The sequence below is a fragment of the Bubalus bubalis genome, chromosome 2 (assembly GCF_019923935.1).
Source record: "Bubalus bubalis isolate 160015118507 breed Murrah chromosome 2, NDDB_SH_1, whole genome shotgun sequence".
NCBI lineage: Eukaryota > Metazoa > Chordata > Mammalia > Artiodactyla > Bovidae > Bubalus > Bubalus bubalis.
The window spans coordinates 52,654,824-52,676,623 of NC_059158.1; the positions used below are offsets into that span (position 1 = coordinate 52,654,824).

General features: G+C 41.9%; 1 protein-coding gene across 4 annotated transcripts in view; it reads right to left on the minus strand.

Annotated features, from left to right (window-relative positions):
* Positions 1–21,800, minus strand: part of OCA2 (OCA2 melanosomal transmembrane protein) — a 317,417-nt gene that overhangs the window by 14,168 nt on the left and 281,449 nt on the right. For 3 of the 4 annotated variants that reach the window (XM_044932081.1, XM_044932080.1, XM_025272557.2), the window contains one exon: positions 2,634–2,727. The exons of the other annotated variant lie outside the window; for it this stretch is intronic. In XM_044932081.1, the coding sequence (XP_044788016.1) occupies positions 2,634–2,727 (94 nt within the window). The remainder of the gene's footprint in view (positions 1–2,633; positions 2,728–21,800) is intronic. 4 annotated transcript variants of the gene reach the window in all.

Sequence of the window (21,800 nt, forward strand, 5' to 3'; positions counted from 1 at the left end):
CAAAGACATAGAGAACATAATTGTGGGCACAGGCAAGGAAGGAAGGAGAGGGTGGAATGAATGGAGAGAGTAGCATGGAACTATATACACTACCATATGTAAAATAGATAGCCTGTAGGAATTTTCTATACGACACAGGGAACTCAAATATGAGCTCTGTGACAATTTAGAGAGGTGGGATGGGGTGGGAGGTGGGAGGGAGGTTCATAAGAGGGGGGACATATGTACTCTTATGGTTGATGAATGTTGATGTATGGCAGAAACCAACACAATTTTGTAAAGCAATTATCCTTCAATTAAAAATATATAAATTTTAAAAAGAGTCTCAATCACCAAATGTTTAATCATATTTTAGGTTATTAGCCATGTAAGTGGTCCATGTTAACTTCTCTTCTTGATAATCCCCTCTATTCTATTCATTCTATATGTTCTGGGTGAATAAGAACCAGTCAAGGAGGCTTCTTATTCTTTGAGAAGCAGCTCAAAACTTCCCTCTCTGGAGAGCCATTCCTGACTTTCCTCCAGCCTCCGTGGTGCTCCCTGAGCACTCTATGTACATGGCCATGAGAGGATCCATTTATATTGCAATCCTAACTTAGGTGACTGTCTCCCCACTCAGGAAGACAATGTCACCATATAAAAGTAGAAGATGCTCAATAAGGTTTAATGAACAAAATTCCACACAGTGGACATATTTCCTGGTGTCTCTGGATTCTGTTTCTATCACTGATATTAAATGTGATTGTGAATGCAGGTGTTGCTTTTAGTGCTGCTGATCTCAGATGGGGATCATTTTAACAAGTCTAAACTCAGAATTTGAGGCCTCAGTTGCTGAATTAGGTGAACTAGCTGTCTCCAGAAATCATAGCAACTTCACTGAATGGCATTAGTCCCCCTCTACAAACAAGAAGATACACTAAAAACAAAGTTGTTGATTTAATAGTTAGAGACCAATCAAAGACAAAGAAAGATAGATTATCTAAGCATACCTGGAAGCAAAAACAAAAATTTTAAAGGTATCTATTGTGTTTGTCTAAGATTTTTCACAATCCTCTTGTGTTCCCAAAGGTGATTAGGTCTCCTTCCAAATACAATCACATCCAAACCCCTGTGTTTACTCACCAGAGGTTAGTCTCTCCTGACGCTTCTTCTAATTGACTTTTTAATATCTCCAAAAGACAAAACACTCTTTCAGCCCAAAAAAACTTTTTAAAATTTTTATTCTTATTCTTACATTAGAGTCTCTACTTCTTAGCTCACACATTCATCACTTTACCCACCATCACCCACAACACACACTCCTTAAAAAAGGGAATAAGAAGTTGCCACTAAGGATGGTTTCTGATTCAAAATCTGCTTCTAAACCTAAGCCACCAAGCCACATCTGTATGCAGTGTGGGAAGACATTAACTTTGAGATGTCAGTAATGACCATCCTCAAGCCACAGGTTTAGAATGTCAGGGGCAGTTCTGCAGAGAATAGAAAGTAACACATTTTGCAGAGAAACTGAGTAGGGCTAGAACTCTCCAGTCAAAGGTGAAGATGGGTTTCCACTTAGGAAATCATGAACTATTCTTACTTTATTTATTCTTACATTACTTTCAATTTGGCATTCATTAATCATCACTTCACAGACTGGTTCCAAATAGGAAAAGGAGTACGTCAAGGCTTTATATTGTCACCCTGCTTATTTAACTTCTATGCAGAGTACATCATGAGAAACACTGGGCTGGAAGAAGCACAAGCTGGAATCAGGATTGCCGGGAGAAATGTCAATGAACTCAGATATGCAGATAACACCACCCTTATGGCAGAAAGTGAAGAGGAACTAAAAAGCCTCTTGATGAAAGTGAAAGTGGAGAGTGAAAAAGTTGGCTTAAAGCTCAACATTCAGAAAACGAAGATCATGGCATCCGGTCCCACCACTTCATGGGAAATAGATGGGGAAACAGTGGAAACAGTATCAGACTTTATTTTTGGGGGCTCCAAAATCACTTCAGATGGTGATTGCAGCCATGAAATTAAAAGACGCTTACTCCTTGGAAGGAAGTTATGACCAACCTAGAAAGCATATTCAAAAGCAGAGACATTACTTTGCCAACAAAAGTCCATCTAGTCAAGGCTATGGTTTTTCCAGTGGTCATGTATGGATGTGAGAGTTGGACTGTGAGGAAAGCTGAACGCCAAAGAATTGATGCTTTTGAACTGTGGTGTTGGAGAAGACTCTTGAGAGTCCATTGCACTGCAAGGACATCCAACCAGTCCATTCTGAAGGAGATCAACCCTGGGATTTCTTTGGAGGGAATGATGCTAACGCTGAAACTCCAGTACTTTGGCCACCTCATGTGAAGAGTCGACTCATTGGAAAAGACTCTGATGCTGGGAGGGATTGGGGGCAGGAGGAGAAGGGGACGACAGAGGATGAGATGGCTGGATGGCATCACCGATTCGATGGACGTGAGTCTGAGTGAACTCCGGGAGTTGGTGATGGACAGGGAGGCCTGGCGTGCTGCAATTCATGGGGTCGCAAAGAGTCGGACACGACTGAGTGACTGAAGTAAACTGAACTGAATCATCACTTCAGGCTCACCATAGTGTCTGGGGGCCCTCCCTCAAATCCAGTACCCGCTTACCTCCCAGACAGGAACCAAGGGCCAGGGCATACATGAGTGGTGGAGCAGGCAGGCTGACCTCAGGGTCTCTGCTCAGGTTTAGGAGCACGGGAATCTGTAGAGGAAAAGACACTTACCTCATGTCCATGAAAGCCCAGAGGAGTTACCCATTCTGTGACCAACTTGCAAAATCCAAAGCATTTTTTAGCACTCAAGCTGAACAGAGCACAGGACGTTCAAAAGGAAACCTAAGCAAACTTTAGAATCAAAAAACTTGAGTTTGAGCCTATGAGTAAGTCTTTGTTTCCAGCCACATGACCAACTGGTCCTCCTCTTCAGTTGCCCCAAGCAACTGTGGATCCTACATGGGGTGAAGTTGCATAGAATCTCACACAGTGCTTGGCACTAAACCATCTAACCAGTATATATTAGCCCTGAAGTGGACCACTTCCTACATTAATTCTATGAATACATCATCTTATTTAATTCTCAAACATCCTCCAGGTGTGTTTGCTATTCCCTCAATCGATAGATAGGAACATCAAGACTTGGAGAGATGCAGATCTTTTAAATAGCCAAGCTAGACTTGATTTCTGGTTCCAAACTGCATGCAGGTAAACCTTTCTCTGAGAAATTTGTGTTCCATAAACAGGCCCCCTTTTGACTCATGCTGATAATGAAGCCCAGAAGAACACATAATCTCTGGGCCTGTTTCCAGTATGCTCAGGAGATATTGTTCCATGTTATCACTGCTAGGTACCTCAGCCCATTAGAATTTAAAGAGGGGCCCCTGGACCTTCTACCTTGGGGCAGTTGCCTTGTATGGACCTCTATAAAGAGCATGAGGAGGAGGGCTCCAACAGTAACACATCTGGAAAGGACTACCCAAAATCACAGACAGCGAAAAACCATGTGCATGCACGCAAGTTCGCTTCAGTCATATTTGACTGTGCAATCCTATGGACTGTAGCCTGCCAGGCTTCTCTATCCATGGGACTCTCTAGGCAAGAATATTGGCATGGGTTGCTTTTTCCTTCTCTAAGGGATCTTCCTGAGCCAAGGATTGAACCCACGTCTCTGGCTTGGCAGGTGGATTGTTTACCAATAATCCACCTGGGAAGTCCTCCTATCAAAAATTAATTTAAATGTAAATGGATTAAATTCTCCAATCAAAAGGCACAGAGTGACTGAAGGAATTGAAAAAAAAAAAAAAAAAAAAAGACCCAACTCTGTGCTACCACAGGACATACACTGGCTCAAAGTAGAGTGATGGGAAAAGATATCCATACGAGTAGAAAGAGAGAAGAAGTAGATTTTTCATATCAGACCAAAGAGACTTTAGGTAAAAAATGGTTAGGAGACAAAAAAAAGCCATTATATAAGGGGTCAATTCATCCATAGATTATTACAATTGTGAATATATCTGTACCCTACAACAGAGTACATAATTATATAAAGCAAATATTAAGAAATCAGTGTATTTTAATACTTTATTTTACTCAATAAACAGATCATCCAGACAGAAAATCAATGAGGAACTATGGACCTGAACTACACTTTTAAATAAATGGACCTAACAGTCATATGGGCTTCCCTGGTAGCTCAGCTGGTAAAGAATACACCTGCAATGCAGGAGACCTCAGTTCAATTCCTGGGTCAGGAAGAACCACTGGAGAAGGGATAGGCTAACCACTCTGGTATTGGGTTTTCCTGGTGGCTCAGCTGGTAAAGAACCCACCTGCAATGAGGGAGACCTGCGTTCAGTCCCTGGGTTGGGAAGATCCCCTGCATAATGGAATATCTACCCACTCCAGTATTCTTGCCTGGAGAATTCCATGGACTGTATAGTCCATGGGGTCACAAAGAGCTGGACACAACTGAGTGATTTTCACTTTCACATTCAACAGTCATATATAGAACATTCCATCCAATAGCAGCAAAATGCATTCTTCTCAAGCACACTTTGAGCATTCTCCTGGACAGATCATATGTTAAGCCACAAAACAAGTCTTAAGAAATTTAAGAAAAGTGAAATCATATCAATTATCTTTTCTAAATACAATGGTGTGAAACTAGATATCAACAACAGGAAAAAAGCTTAAAAACTCATAAATACAGAAATGAATGTTGGAAATGAAGCTACATGCTCCTGAAGCATCAGTGGGTCAAAGAAGATCAAAAGGGAAATTTTTAAAATCTAGACAAAAATGGAAACACAGAACAGCAAAAGTTGTGAGATACAGAAAAAAATGATTCTAAGAGGAAGTTTATAACAACAAATGACTACATTAAGAAAAAAGATGGACTTGGTGCTCAGCAGTAAAGAATCTGCCTGACACTGCGGGAGACACAGGAGATATAGTTTTGATACCTGGGTCAGGAAGATACCCTAGAGAAGGAAATGACAACCCACTCAAGTATCCTTGCTTGGAAAATTTCATGAACAGAGGAGCCTGGCAGGCTACAGCCCATGGGCTTGCAAAGAGGTGGACTCGACTGAGCACACACACACACACACTCCCTTGTGGTCTGGTGGTTAAGAATCCACCTGCCAATGCAGGGGATATAAATTTCATCCCTGCTCTGGGAAAATTCTACATGCCATGGGAATTCTAAGCCCATGTGCCAAAACTACTGAGCCTGTACAAGTCCATGAAATTCTCCAGTCCAGAATACTAGAATGGGTAACCTTTCCATTCTCCAGGGGATCTTCCCAACCCAGGGATTGAACCCAGGTCTCCTGGATTGCAGGTGGATTCTTTATCAGCTGAGCCACAAGGGAAGCCCAAGAATAATGAAATGGGTAACCTATCCCTTCTCCAGCAGATCTTCCCAACCCAGAAATCAAACTAGGGTCTCTTGCATTGTAGGAGGATTCTTTACCAACTGAGCTATTAGGAAGCACTTTTCTATGTATGAGAATATGCAAGAGTCTGCACTCACTGAAATCATTTTGTTGATATGCATCTCACCTATCTGGGGCCAGTATCCTGTGTTTTCACAACCTGAGTTTCCTCATGGCTCACCTTAAGGAGTGGCTACCGTCTGATGGCTGCTAAATGACAGATATTCTTTCCTTTCCTGAGTTTCCTCAAAGCTCACTGACTCACGCTGATGACTATGACATCCTTGTTTACTGATATGGCAGGAAATATTTCATATCTCAAAATATTTCATTTCAGGAAATATTCAATTTCTCATGCATAAATTACCAATTTTTAACTCAACATCCTGCACAGGAATAGTCATATTTTAATTTGAAAACCATCTGAGAATTCTTCTTATTTAAGCAAATGAGGCTGAAAAGATAGGTTTAAGTTGAGAAAGACTGTCAGGGAATTCTCAGTCATTAGCAGTGTATTTTAGTTTTCCCATACAGTCTCTAAGGTAGTGCTCTGGGAAGACTAAAATAACTGCTCACAAAAACAAATCTGGGCTCACATGTAGCTCCCACAACTCCCTGACAATTGTAGATAAGAGAAGAGGAGAAAAGGAAAGGTGGGAAGATATCAAAGGAATTTTCTTCTATGGAAATATTTTTTGTGTGTGTGGATTTATTTTTTTTAATTTTATTTTATTTTTAAACTTTACAAAATTGTATTAGTTTTGCCAAATATCAAAATGAATCCACCACGGGTATACATGTGCTCCCCATCCTGAACCCTGCTCCCTCCTCCCTCCCCATACCATCCCTCTGGGTCGTCCCAGTGCACTAGCCCCATGCATCCAGTATCATGCATCGAACCTGGACTGGCAACTCGTTTCATACATGATATTATACATGTTTCAATGCCATTCTCCCAAATCTTCCCACCCTCTCCCTCTCCCACAGAGTCCATAAGACTGTTCTATAAATATTGAAATATTTCCACACCAATTGATCAAGAGCCATCATCTGAGACCCTACCCCTCAACCAAGACATTGGCTGGCATTTCTAGTCATTGGAAATGGTGACAGTATCTGCCAGTTTTCTAACACTGTTAAATAAAATTTCCACACTTGTTAAATCTCATGAACATGCATGCTGTTGACCTGGAGAATGATCCTGCCTAAAGCTGTATTCTTACAGCAGAATAAGGCTTAACTGAAACACAGGTAGTTCTGCAAGCCTGGCAGCAGAAGGTCCAATCACTGCTCCTGTGTTTTCTCTTCATGTATAATGGCCATAAGTGGGCAAACCTATCTCTACCCTTGGATTGATCTGCCATTTCTATAGTATGTTCTTGGGTCTCCTTGTTCAGTCCTCCAGGAAAATAGCAGAAGTGAGAATGTGGGAATTTCACCAAAATAAAAATGCACATAGAAGCCAGACCTTGATCATGCCACTCCTCAAGACTGGTGCAGTAAGAACTAGGTACTCTAAGGGGTGTTTGGTTGGATCTGGCCCCAGAAATAGCTCAAGAAATCATAATTTATAGAGTAGAAGATGCACTACCCTTCTAGGAATGCTCAAACTCTGTAGGTCCATGTAAGACAGCCCAGACCACAAATATTCCCTAATGCAAAGCATGAGGCATTGGAGTTCTTTCTACTCCAGCCAGAGGTGCAGAGGGACACTGATGACCACTGATATCTCATACAAAACCCAAGTACCCCTTTCTTCAACACTTCAAATTCAGAGGACCTCTCAACTGTGCAGAGTGAAGATGCTCCTAGTTGGAAGAAGGGATGTGAAGTGGGCAGGAGTTATCCTCTCAGGCAGGAAACCTAAATCACCTCCCCAGGACACATTCATTTCATTGCATCTGCCAGAGGCAAGAACTAGTGGGAGATATCTATATACACACAGATTTTTAATAAAGACAATTGGGGGGCTGAAATTGAGGAAATCCCATATCCACAAGGTGTGCAGCAAGGAAGGAAAAGTGATGAATACCTATAGTCCACAGGGTGGTAGTCAGGAAGTAATATCCAAGGGAAGCAGAGCTTCTGAAACTGACTGAGCAGGACCCTGTGGAGCTCCAGGGCACAAAAACCCTTCTGTCCCATTCCCTGGGTTCCAAAGTGCAGGTTCCAACAGTTGCTAATCAGGGAGGGTAGGGGATATAGAGATAATGGAGGAGCATTCAAGAAATAATAGTGCAGCCTTGGACCAGGGTTCTGGTTGCCCCTCAAGGGATACATCTAACAATATTTCTTACTTCTGCCAAACTAAAACTCCCACCAAGTGGAAGATGTTAACTATTTTATGTAGTGTTCTTCATTTCAAAAGTCGGTTTGCCCATTATCACTGATGCCAGAAGATCTCTCAATTGAAGGAATGCAGGTCCTGCAAGCACCATGATCAGCAATAGCATCCCTTGACTATAAAACTCCTCCCATACACCCTCCACTGTGTATTGGGACACAGTTTTCAGGGCATTAGCCTGCTGTTGCCCCCTTTGCTTGACAAAGCAATAAAGACATTTTTTTCTGTAATACTTCACCCAAAACTCTGTCTCTGGGATTTAATTTGGTATTGGGGTACAGAGGCCAGATTCAGCTTCACATCTGCTGAACTTGGCAGTGTCTCCAACACTAACTCATTCATAACATCTGTCTATTCCCAAGGCCTTCTCAGGGCACACCAGAGTTTCCCAGTGCTGGCACATTACACCAGCCTCTGGTGTCTTTGGCCCACAATGACAGTGGATACCAGAAAGAAGAATCCAGAGAAGAAACAACCTCCCTCTGGGGGAACATAGAGAGCTATATATTGGTAAAACCAGCTCTTAGGACACTGAAGAAGAGAATTGAGAGGAATAGATATTACCAGCAGCAAAGAATATTGCAGGCAAAGTTACAAGATACCCAACAACATGCTAAGGAAAGTGCCACCAGCCCAATTAGAGATGGGGTTATGTCTCAGGTGGCAAGGAGGCCTGGCAGAGAGATGGTATGGCAATATTATCTGTGACTCTCAGAAACATAGTGAGCACTGAGATGCCCAGTTCCCTCAATGAAAATAACAGAGAGTTGCTGGAAGATGATACGCCAAGGGAGATGTGAAGAAAGCTTTACTATGGAAAAACTAACCTATTGCAACTTATTTACCTTTTTAGTCATATGAAAACACTTGCTAAACATCTTCCTTGTACCAGGGCACAATGCTAGTAAATAAGACAATGCAGCTTTAGCAGATGACTACTTTATCAGAGTTATGTGTAAACTATTATGGGACCCAAGGACAAGTAAGGCCCTGCACTGAAAATACAGAACGCATTGTAAAGAAAGCATTTAAGTAGGTATTAAAGGAGGCTCTGAGGAACTCTTATATTTGGGGAAGTCTGTTTCATGAGATCTGGGTCCCCAAAGCAGAAGGCAACCTCATTTTCCCCATCCACTTTGTAGATAAATAGGCATGTGACATAGCCTCCTCCAATCAGACACTTTTACTTGAGAGGTAGGCTTGGAGATTTGATCAATGTAACAAGATGTGCTCAAGGCAAAGTGACAGAGGTCAAGATACTCAGGATCCAACAATGGGAGAGGAAGTCCAGGCAAAGCAGCAGAACTTAGGGGCCTCATGGGGCAAACCCCTACTCATGGTGTCCTTCAGAAAATCCATGAACTGTATACTATTCTTAGATATACTCCTATTTCTCTTAAACTAACTAAAATGGGTGCTATTTGTCAACTAAAAAAAAAAAATCACAAAACCTGAAAGTTGAGAATTATCTTTGAAAACTGGAATATTTCTTGCCATATCAGTAAACAAATGATGTCCCAGTCGCCAGTCATCAGCAATCACAGCCACCATGGATGGTGAGCTGATGAGCCCTTGGGGAACTCAGGAAAGAAAAGAATACCCACCATCTATAAATAGTAGCCCTCAGACTGCAGCCACTCCCTACGGTGAGCCCTAAGAAAACTTGGAGTTTTGTGAAGTCACAGCATACTAGCTCTAGGCAGGTGAGGTGCACATCAGAGAATTTATTTCAGTGAGCCGACTCCCATATCTTCCCATACATAGAAAAGTGCTAAATTCCGTAACTTGAGATATGTGATTTCCTTTCACTGACAATGATCTTTTGATGTTCAGACTACCTGCCTTTTGTTGCAAAACTTCTATATAACCTAATTCTTCCCTTAGCTTCCTTGGAGCAATTCTCTCAGGGTTACCTGAGATGCTGTCTCCTGGGCTTGGAGTCCTAAAAATTTTCACTGAATAAAACATAACTATCAACTTTCAGGCTGTGAATATTTTTTTTTTTTAGTCCACATGTTTTATTCAGTGTATATTCTTAGGATTTCAAGCCCAGGAGGCAGTATCTCAAATAAACATGTGAAAACTGCTCCAAAGAGGTCAGGAGGGGGAGCCAGGCTATATGAGTTTCATAACAAAGGACAGGTTATCTAAATGTCAAAAAAAAATTATTGTTAAGCAAAGAAAACCAGACATCTCAAGTTAAGGAATTTAACTCTTCTCCATATATAGGAAGATACAAGAGTCTTGACTCACTGAAATCATTCTTTTGATAGGCATTTCAGCTATCTGGGGCCAGTATCCTGTGTTTTCACATCCTGGGTTGTCTCAGGGCTCACAGTTCACTGTGGAGGGCTATAATCACTGATTACTGTCCCTTGTTAATGCCTTTTGTTAACTAATATGGCAGACAATATTTTGTTTCTCATGTTGATTGCAACTGTTGATTGAAATGCAGATACAACTATATGCATTACAAATAGAAAAATTCCCACTAAAAAGACTTAGGAATAAAATCAGCACCATCCAAATCAGTTAGAGGATGAGATTTATCAATCCAAGAGAAATCAGGAAATAACAGGGGAAAAAGAATCAGAAAAGAAAAAGTATAGCGGGCAGTCCTAAGACGGTGGAGGAATAGAACGGGGAGACCACTTTCTCCCCCACAAATTCATCAAAAGAATGTTTAAACACTGAGTAAATTCCACAAAACAACTTCTGAATGCCGGCAGAGGACATCAGGCACCCAGAAAAGCAGCCCATTGTCTTCAAAAGGAGGTAGGAAAAAATATAAAAGACAAAAAAATAAAAGAGGTAGGGACAGAGCTCCATCCCAGGAAGGGAGTCTTAAAAAGAGAGAAGTTTCCAAACAGCAGGAAACACTCTCACTGCCGAGTCTGTGGTGAGCCTTGGAAGCACAGAGGGCAACATAACAGGGAGGAAAAATAAATAAATAATCAAACCCCACAGATTATGAGCCCAACGGTAACTACACCAGTGGAGAAGCAGCAGAGACGCCTGCATCTGCCACTGGCAGGCGGGGGCTGGGCAGGGAGGAATGGGCTGCATTACTTAGAGTAAGGATTGGGCCTGAATGCCCCAAGGGTAATCAGAGTGAACTAGCTTGGGCTAGCAAACCAGACTGTGGGATAGCTACCATGCGAAAAGCCCTAAGACACCGCCAGCACCATGCACAGAACAAAGGACTGAACAGAACTAGCAGGCTGCAGACCATCCCCTTCCAGTGACAGGCAGCCAGAGCTGGAAGGAGGCAATCACAGCCCCAGAGAGACATTATCTACAAAATTGCAAGCAGGCTTCTTTGCTAACTAAGACTTTGTGGGGTTCTGGACAGTCATCATCCACCTGAGAAGGTGCGTCAGTTGTACACCCAGAAAACCGAGGGGCAGGGATGGCAGAGGTGATAAGTCACAGCGACCGGGATCACCAAACACCTCATCACCTGAGCTGCTCAGACCTGGGAAGGGCACAAAACGCAGGCCCTATGGAGTCTGCACCTCTGAGGACTACCTGAGTGCCTGAACCTGAGCAGCTTAGACCTGGGAGGTGCATGCAGCCCATAGCCAGCCTCGGATGGTTCCCGGTGGAGCAACCTAGAGCCTGAGCTGTGTGGGCGGGGAGGGCACATGCACCGTGAGCAGGGGCAGGCCCAGTGTGGCTGAGACACTGCGAGCACTCCCCACAGACGCCAGTGTTATTTGTTTGTAGCATCCCTCCCTCCCCACAGCACGACTGAACAAGTGAGCCTAAAAAAAAAGTGTCCACCAACACTCCCCTTGTGTCAGGGTGAAAATCAGACACTGAAGAGACCACCAAACAGAAGAAGCTAAAACAGAGGGAACTGCCTTAGAAGTGACAGGTGCAATAGATTAAAACCCTGTAGTTAGTGCTGACTACATAGGAAGGGGCCTATAGATCTTGAGAAATATAAGTTGGATCAAGGAACTATCCGAAAATGAACTGACACCACACTGCCCACAACACCACCAGAGAAGGTCCTAGATATATATTTTACAATCATTATTTATTCATTTTAATTTTTAAGTCCTCTATTACTCCTTTAATTTTCATTTTTATAACCTATTATTACTTTGCAAAAAAGAAAAAGAGAGAGAGAGAGAGAGACCCTATTTTTTTAAAGCAAACTTCATATATATATATATATTTCTCAAGAGGCAGATCAGGTGGTCTGGTATTCCCATCTCTTTCAGAATTTTCCGCAGTTTATTGTGATCCACACAGTCAAAGTCTTTGACATAGTCAATAAAGCAGAAATAGATGCTTCTCTGGAACTCTCTTGCTTTTTCCATGATCCAGAGGATGTTGGCAATTTGATCTCTGGTTCCTCTGCCTTTTCTAAAACCAGCTTGAACATCAGGAAGTTCACGGTTCACATATTGCTGAAGCCTGGCTTGGAGAATTTTGAGCATTACTTTACTAGCATGTTACATGAGTGCAATTGTGCAGTAGTTTGAGCATTCTTTGGCATTGCCTTTCTTTGGGATTGGAATGAAAACTGCCCTTTTCCAGTCCTGTGACCACTGCTGAGTTTTCCAAATGTGCTGGCATATTGAGTGCAGCACTTTCACAGCATCATCTTTCAGGATTTGCAATAGTTCAACTGGAATTCCATCACCTCCACTAGCTTTGTTCATAGTGATGCTTTCTAAGGCCCACTTGACTTCACATTCCAGGGTGTCTGGCTCTAGGTCAGTGATCACATGATCGTGATTATCTGGGTTGTAAAGATCTTTTTTGTACCCCAAGACACATATTAATCAGATTAACAAAGATCAAACACAAAGAACAAATATTAAAAGCAGCGAGGGAAAAACAAGAAATAACACACAAGGGGATTCCCATAAGGATAACAGCTGATCTTTCAACAGAAACTCTTCAGGCCAGGAGGGAATGGGAAGACATACTTAAAGTGATGAAAGGAAATAACCTACAGCCCAGATTACTGTACCCAGCAAGGATCTCATTCAAATATGAAGGAGAAATCAAAAGCTTTACAGACAAGCAAAATCTAAGAGAATTCAGCACCACCAAACCAGCCCTACAACAAAGGCTAAAGGATCTTCTCTAGACAGGAAACACAAAAAGGGTGTATAAACTCAAATCCAAAACAATAAAGTAAATGGCAATGGGATCATACTTATCAATAATTACCTTAAATGTAAATGGGTTGAATGCCCCAACCAAAAGACAAATACTGGCTGAATGGATACAAAAACAAGATCCCTGTATATGTTGTCTACAAGAGACTCACCTCAAAACAATGGACACATACAGACTGAAAGTCAAGGGCTAGAAAAAGATATTCCATGCAAATAGAGACCAAAAGAAAGCAGGAGTAGTAATTCTCATATCAGATACAATAGACTTTGAAATAAAGGCCATGAAAAGAGACAAAGAAGGACACTACATAATGATCAAAGGATCAATCCAAGAAGAAGATATAACAATTATAAATATATATGTACCCAACATAGGAGCACTGCAATATGTAAGACAAATGCTAACAAGTGTGAAAGGGGAAATAAACAATAACACAATAATAGTGGGAGACTTTAATACCACACTCACACCTATGGATAGATCAACTAAACAGAAAATTAACAAAGAAACACAAACTTTAAATGATACAATAGACCAGTTAGACCTAATTGATATCTAAAGGACATTTCACCCCAAAACAATGAATTTCACCTTTTTCTCAAGCACACACGGAACCTTCTCCAGGATAGATCACATCCTGGGCCATAAATCTAACCTTGGTAAATTCAAAAAAATTGAAATCATTCCAAGCATATTTTCTGACCATAATGCAGTAAGATTAGATCTCAATTACAGGAGAAAAACTATGAACTTCCCCCTTAGCACAATCTCTTTAACAAGTGGTGCTGGGAAAACTGGTCAACCACTTGTAAAAGAATGAAACTAGAACACTTTCTAACACCATACACAACAATAAACTCAAAATGGATTAAAGATCTAGACGTAAGACCAGAAACTATAAAACTCCTAAAGGAGAACATAAGCAAAACACTCTCCGACATAAATTACACCAGGATTCTGTATGACCCACCTCTCAGAATACTGGAAATAAAAGCAAAAATAAACAAATAGGACCTAAGTAAAATTAAAAGCTTCTGCACAACAAAGGAAACTATAAGCAAGGTGAAAAGACAGCCTTCAGAATGGGAGAAAATAATAGCAAATGAAACAACTGACAAAGAATTAATCTCAAAAATATACAAGCAACTCCTGCAGCCCAATTCCAGAAAAATAAACCACCCAATCAAAAAATGGGCCAAAGACCTAAACAGACATATCACCGAAGAAGACATACAAATGGCTAACAAACACATGAAAAGATGCTCAACATCACTCATTATCAGAGAAATGCAAATCAAAACCACAATGAGGTACCATTTCATGCCAGTCAGAATGGCTGCCATCCAAAAGTCTACAAGCAATAAATGCTGGAGAGGGTGTGGAGAAAAGGGAACCCTCTTACACTGTTGGTGGGAATGCAAACTAGTACAGCCACTATGGAGAACAGTGTGGAGATTCCTTAAAAAACTGGAAATAGAACTGCCATTATGACCCAGCAATCCCACTGCTGGGCATACACACCGAGAAAACCAGAATTGAAAGAGAAATGTGTACTCCAATGTTCATCGCAGCACTGTTTATAATAACCAGGGCATGGAAGCAGCCTAGATGTCCATCAGCAGACGAATGGATAAGAAAGCTGTGGTACATATACACAAGGAAATATTACTCAGCCATTAAAAAGAATACATTTGAATCAGTTCTAATGAGGTGGATGAAACTGGAGCCTATTATACAGAGTGAAGTAAGCCAGAAAGAAAAACACCAATACAGTATACTAACACATATATATGGAATATGGAAAGATGGTAATGACAACCCTGTATGCAAGACAGCAAAAGAGACACAGATGTATAGAACAGTCTTTTGGACTCTGTAGGAGAGGGAGAGGGTCGGATGATTTGGGAGAATGGCATTGAAACATGTATAGCATCATATGTGAAACGAATCACCAGACCAGGCTCGATGCATGATACAGGATGCTCGGGGCTGATGCACTGGGATGACCCAGAGGGGTGGTATGGGGAGGGAGGAGGGAGGAGGGTTCAGGATGGGAAACACGTGTACACCCGTGGCATTGTTGATGTATGGGAAAACCAATACAATATTGTAATTAGCCTCCAATTAACATAAATAAATTTATATTAAAAATACAACTAAAAACAGATTTTAAAAATAATTCTTAAAAAATGATTGAAAAAAATAAGAAAAAGATAAATCAGGCAGAGGGTCAGATCAGAGATGAAGAGAGACTCTACACAATGTGAAAGAAATGACCATTCAGACGAGACATAGATAAGGAACCTCTAATGCCTAATCCAATGGCATAGTACTCAGAGAAACTGTGCTGAATTGTCAGTTTAAACAGATAAATCCATAAAGTGATCCATTCTATCAGAATTTACTGTTTAGAGAAGGGATGGTGAATCTAAAGGAGCTCTAACAACAATTGGCATGCTTGTACATGTAGATGTGTAGAACTCTGCTCTCACACATGGCAAACTAGTCACATGCTAGTTCAAAAGGACACCTCGGGGATATCTAAATATGAAATCCTACAGACCACACCCCTGACCATTCCCAAAATGAGAAACAAGTGGAAAAAGACAGACAAGTGAAAAAGAGGGAGGAAGGGACAGTTGTGTAAGACCTCAGTGTCCACCCAGCTCTCTGTACCAGATACTACCCAAGCTCCTGCAATTGGGCAGGGCCATGGGATCACTTCCCATCCAAGGACTATAACAGGTCACATCTGATGCTACTTCCAGACTATGGCAAAAACCCAAGTGGCCCTCCTCTGAGGCAGCCACTGCATGCTGAGAGATCTGTGGGATGCAGGAAGCTGTTTGCCAGCTGTTGATGAAGCTGCTGGGTTTTTTTTCTCTCATACGATAGTTTCCATCCCACATTGACTCACACAAACCACGATCTTTCCATTAATCCTTTCATAATAATATGCCTCAGATATATGAGCTTAGTCCCCTCAGGAGAGGGAAGGACAGAATAATATTGGGGTTGAGAGAAGGAATAGAGAATATTACATTCATCTATAATATTTTATTTCTTAAAAACAAAACAAACAAGAAAACCTGAGCAAAGAGAATAAATTTTCCTCATTTTGGGGGGTAAACATACAGATATTTGCTATACTATCCTCTGTGATTCCCTTGATTTTTTTTTTTTTTAGTTTAAATTTCAAGTAACTTAAAATTTAGAGAAGAAAAATCTCAAAAGTGTCATATTTTTAGAAAGTACAGAAATCTAAATTTTCAATGACAGGGACCATTTTGCTCAGTCCAAGAGAGGTTCTGGATCCTGAAACCTGGAAGCCATCCAGATGGTAGGGTGCATTGGCTCTGAGCATCCTGGCTTTCAGGAAATACAGATGAAGTTTTACTGATGAAACCCTCCAGGCTGCAGCTGCAGGTTCTGGATACACCCTATTTCAACTAAGAAAGGAATTCACACACAAACTGATCTGGCACCTCAAAGCCCAGGACCCTTCTGCTTTACCCTGCCTGAGAGGTACTTCTGCCCCTGGCCTTCTGTGGGACCACAGTTATTGATAGCACCCACTGAGCAGGACCAATACATTCAACAACATCCAGACGACTTCTCTATCTCAGGACTTCATGAACAAATAAAAACAATCAGGATTAACTCAGAATTACCAAGCCCAGACCATGGGAGAACAATAGCTTGATTACTGGAGCATCAACCCAGCAGACACTGTGATTTCAAGAAATATGTGGTAATGAAGAGTCCCAGTCACTCTAAGGTCCTGTGAGAGAGGTGTAGCCCTCAAGGTCACAAGAACAAGAGAGAATACTCTTGTCTAGGATCCAGACATAAGAAGTGTTCACATACACCCAGCACACCTGTGACCCCAGGTGCTGTGACAGGACTCCAGCTTCCTTTTCTCACCTTTACACTGTCATGCCAGGGATTGACAATTCTGCTCTAAGTTGAATATCAGTGATGTCAGAAGACACAGCAGGAGCAGGGCACAACAGCCTTGTAAAAGGCCTGTAATATGGACCCTTGATCTCTGCTTGTGTCGAGATCACACAGAGAATTCAAAATCCTCTCCAGGCCATAGCATCAGAAGCTACCCTGAAAGTGAAAGTGAAAGTGTCAGTCACTTAGTCATGTCCAACTCAGTGCAATCCCATGGACTGCAGCCTGCCAAGCTCCTCTGTCCATGGGATTTTCCAGGCAAGAATACTGGAGTGGGTTGCCATTTCCTTCTCCAAGAAGCCACCCTGGACAGTTAAAATAGATTCTGCCTTTGTAGGAAAAAAAGATTAACACCTTCAACCAGCCTCTGTCTTTAATGTTTTCCAATTGTCTTTAATGTTTTCCAACTGTTTTTAATGTCTTCTGGTTTTCTTCCAATGTTCAGGTTGGGGGAAGTTGAGTGTGAAGGGAATGAAGTTTTTATAAGGCAGGGGCAGCGTTGGAGTGAGGGACCAACCTGCTCTTCCTTGAGATTGTATAACTGGTTATGGTCTGGGTATAGATTAGAATACTCCACAAGATGGCAGAGAAGAAGAATGTGCACTCGTCATCTCCTGCGAAAACTCCAAAATTACAACTCACTGCTGAACAACCATTGACAGGAGAATGTTGAAGTGAAGTGAAGTCGCTCAGTCATGTCCAACTCTTTGTGACCCCATGGAATGTAGCCTATCAGGCTCCTCTATCCATGGGATTTTCCAGGCAAGAGTGCTGGAGTGGATTGCCATTTCCTTCTCCAGGGGATCTTCCCAACCCAGGAATCAATCCCAGGTCTCCCGCATTGCAGGCAGACGCTTTACCGTCTGAGCCATGGATCCCACCAAAAAAAGATACCCCATGTCCAAGGGCAAAGGAGAAGCCCCAGCAAGACATTACGAGGGGCGAAATCACATTTAGAATCAAACCCCATACCCACTAGAGATACTCAGACAAACAAAACGTGCTCACCAGGAGACCCCACAGAGACTGAGACAGACTTGCTTTTGAGTGTTTGAGTGTTACCTGCAGAGGTATGGGTCAGCAGTGGCCTGCCGCAAGGGCAGGGGCTCTGGGTGCAGCAGAGCTGGGTGTGACATAAGTCCTCTTGGAGGAGGTCGCCATTAACCCCACCATAGAGCCACCAAAACTTACACAGGACTGGAAAAACAGACTCGTGGAGGGAAAACCTTGTACACAACAGGACCTGAGAGAAAGCAGCAGTGACCCTACAAGAGACTGACCCAGACTTGCCTGTGTGTGTCCAGGAGTCTCCAGCAGAGGTGTGGGTTGGTGGTGGTCTGCTGCAGGGTTGAGGGCACTGAGTGAGACAGTGCATGTATGGGACCTTTTGAAGGAGGTCGCCATTATCTTCATTACCTCCACAATAGTTTGGTCTCAGGTCAAACAACAGGGAGGAAACACAACCCCGCCCATCAACAGAAAATTGGATTAAAGATTTACTGAGCATGGCCCCATCTCACATGCTAGTAAAGTAATGCTCAAAATTCTCCAAGCCAGGCTTCAACAATACATTAACCGTGAACTTCCTGATGTTCAAGCTGGTTTTAGAAAAGGCAGAGGAACCAGAGATCAAATTGTCAACATCCGCTGGATCATCAAAAAAGCAAGAGAGTTCCAGAAAAACATCTATTTCTGCTTTATTGACTATGTCAAAGACTTTGACTGTGTGGATCACAATAAACTGTGGGAAATTCTGAAAGAGACAGGAATACCAGACCACCTGACCTGCCTCTTGAGAAATCTGTATGCAGGTCAGGAAGCAACAGTTAGAACTGGACATGGAACAACAGACTGGTTCCAAATAGGAAAAGTAGTACGTCAAGGCTGTATATTATCACCCTGCTTATTTAACTTATATGCAGAGTACATCATGAGAAACGCTGGGCTGGAAGAAACACAAGCTGGAATCAAGATTGCTGGGAGAAATATCAATAACCTCAGATATGCAGATGACACCACCCTTATGGCAGAAAGTGAAGAGGAACTAAAAAGCCTCTTGATGAAAGTGAAAGTGGAGAATGAAAAAGTTGGCTTAAAACTCAACATTCAGAAAACGAAGATCATGGCATCCGGTCCCACCACTTCATGGGAAATAGATGGAGAAACAGTGGAAACAGTGTCAGATTTTATTTTTCTGGGCTCCAAAATCACTGCAGATGGTAACTGCCGCCATGAAATTAAAAGACGCTTAATCCTTGAAGGAAAGTTATGACCAACCTAGATAGCATATTCAAAAGCAGAGACATTAATTTGCCAACAAAGGTCAGTCTATTCAAAGCTATGGTTTTTCCTGTGGTCATGTATGGATGTGAGAGTTGGACTGTAAAGAAAGCTGAGAGCCAAAGAATTGATACTTTTGAACTGTGGTGTTGGAGAAGACTCTTGAGAGTCCCTTGGACTGCAAGGACATCCAGCCAGTCCATCCTGAAGGAGATCAGCCCTGGGATTTCTTTGGAAGGAATGATGCTAAAGCTGAAACTCCAGTCCTTTGGCCACCTCATGCGAAGAGGTGACTCATTGGAAAAGACTCTGATGCTGGGAGGGATTGGGGACAGGAGAAGGGGACGACGGAGGATGAGATGGCTGGATGACATCACTGACTCGATGGACATGAGTCTGAGTGAACTCCGGGAGTTGGTGATGGACAGGGAGGCCTGGCATACTGCAATTCATGGGGTTGCAAAGAGTCAGACATGACTGAGCAACTGAACTGAACTGAGCATGACAAGACCCAGATTCCCCCACAGTCAGTCTCTCCCATCAGGAAGCTTCAATAAGCCTCTTATCCTTATCCCTCAGAGGGCAGACAGAATGAAAACTACACTCACAGAAAACTAATCAAACTGATTATATGGACCACAGCCTTATCTAACTCAATGAAACTATGAGCCATTCCATGAAAGGCCACCCAAGACGGATGGGTCATGGTGGAGAGTTCTGACAAATTTTGGTCCACTGGAGAAGGGAATGGCAAACCACTTCAGTATTCTTGCCTTGAAAACCCCATGAACAGTATGAAAAGGCAAAAAGATATGACACTGAAAGAACTCCCCAGGTCAGTAGGTCCCCAATATGCTACTGGAGAAGAGTGGAGAAATAAATCCAGAAAGGATGAAGAGACGGAGCCAAAGCAAAAAGAACACCCAATTGTGGATGTGACTGCTGATGGAAGTAAAGCCCAATACTATAAAGAACAATATTGCATAGGAACCTGGAATGTTAGGTCCATGAATCAAGGAAAATTGAAAGTGGTCAAACAGGAGATGGCAAGGGGGAACATTGACGTTTTAGGAATCAGTGAGCTAAAATGCGCATGGGCAAATTTAACTCAGATGACCATTATATCTACTACTTTGGGCAAGAATCCCTTAGAAGAAATGGACTAACCCTCATAGTCAACAAAAGAGTCTAAAATGCAGTATTTGGGTGCAATCTCAAAAACAACAGAATGATCTGTTTGTTTCCAATGCTAACCATTCAATATCACAGTAATCCAAATCTATACCCCAACCAGTAATGCTGAAGAAGTTGAAGTTGAACAGTTCTATAAAGACCTACAAAAAATTCTACAATTAACACCCAAAAAATATGTCCTTTTCATTATAGGGGACTGGAGTGCAAAAGTAGGAAGTCAAGAGATACCTGAAGTAACAGGCAAATTTCACCTTGGAGTTCAAAATGAAACAGGACAAAGGCTAGCAGAGTTTTGTCAAGAGCATGCACTGGTCACAACAAACACCCTCTTCCAAAAACACAAGAGAAGACTCTACACATGGACATCACCAGATGATCGATACCAAAATCAGATTATGTTCTCTGCATCCAAAGATGGACAAGCTGTATTCAGTCAGCAAAAACAAGAATGGGAGGTAACTGCAGCTCAGATCAGAAACTCCTTATTGCCAAATTCAGACATAAATTGAAGGAAGTAGGGAAAACCACTAGACCATTCAAGTGTGACCTAAATAAAATCCCTTATATTTACACAGTGGAAGTGATAAACAGATTCAAGAGATTAGATCTGATAGACTGAGTGCCTGAAGAACTATGGATGGAGGTTCATGACATTATACAGGAGGCAGTGATCAAGACCATCCCAAAGGAAAAGAAATGCAAAAAGGCCAAATGGTTGTCTGAGGAGGGCTTACAAATAGATGTGAAAAGAAGAGAAGTGAAAAGCAAAGGAGAAAAAGAAAGATATACACATTAAAATGCAGAGTTCCAAAGAATAGCAAGGAGAGATAAAGCCTTCCTCAGTGATCAATGCAAAGAAATAGAGGAAAACAATAGAATAGGAAAGACTAGAGACCTCTTCAAGAAAATTAGAGATACCAAGGGAACATTTCATGCAAAGATGGGCACAAAACAGGACAGAAATGGCATAGACCTAACAGAAGCAAAAGATATTAAGAAGAGGTGGCAAGAATACACAGAAGAACAATACAAAAAAGACCAGATAACCACTCACCTAGAGCCAGACATCCTGGAATGAGAAGTCAAGTAAGTGGGTCTTAGGAAGCATCACTATGAACAAAGCTAGTGGAGGTGATGGAATTCCAGTTGAACTAGTTAAAATCCTAAAAGATGATGTTGTGAAAGTGCTGCATTCAATATTCCAGAAAATTTGGAACACTCAGCAGTGGTCACAGGACTGGAAAAGGTCAGTGTTCATTCTAATCCCAAAGAAAGGCAATGCCAAAGAATGCTCAAACTACCACACAATTGCACTGATTTCACATGCTAGCAAAGTAATGCTCAAAATTCTCCAAGCCAGACTTCAACAATACATGAACCGTGAACTTCCATATGTTCAAGCTGGATTTAGAAAAGGCAGAGACCAAAT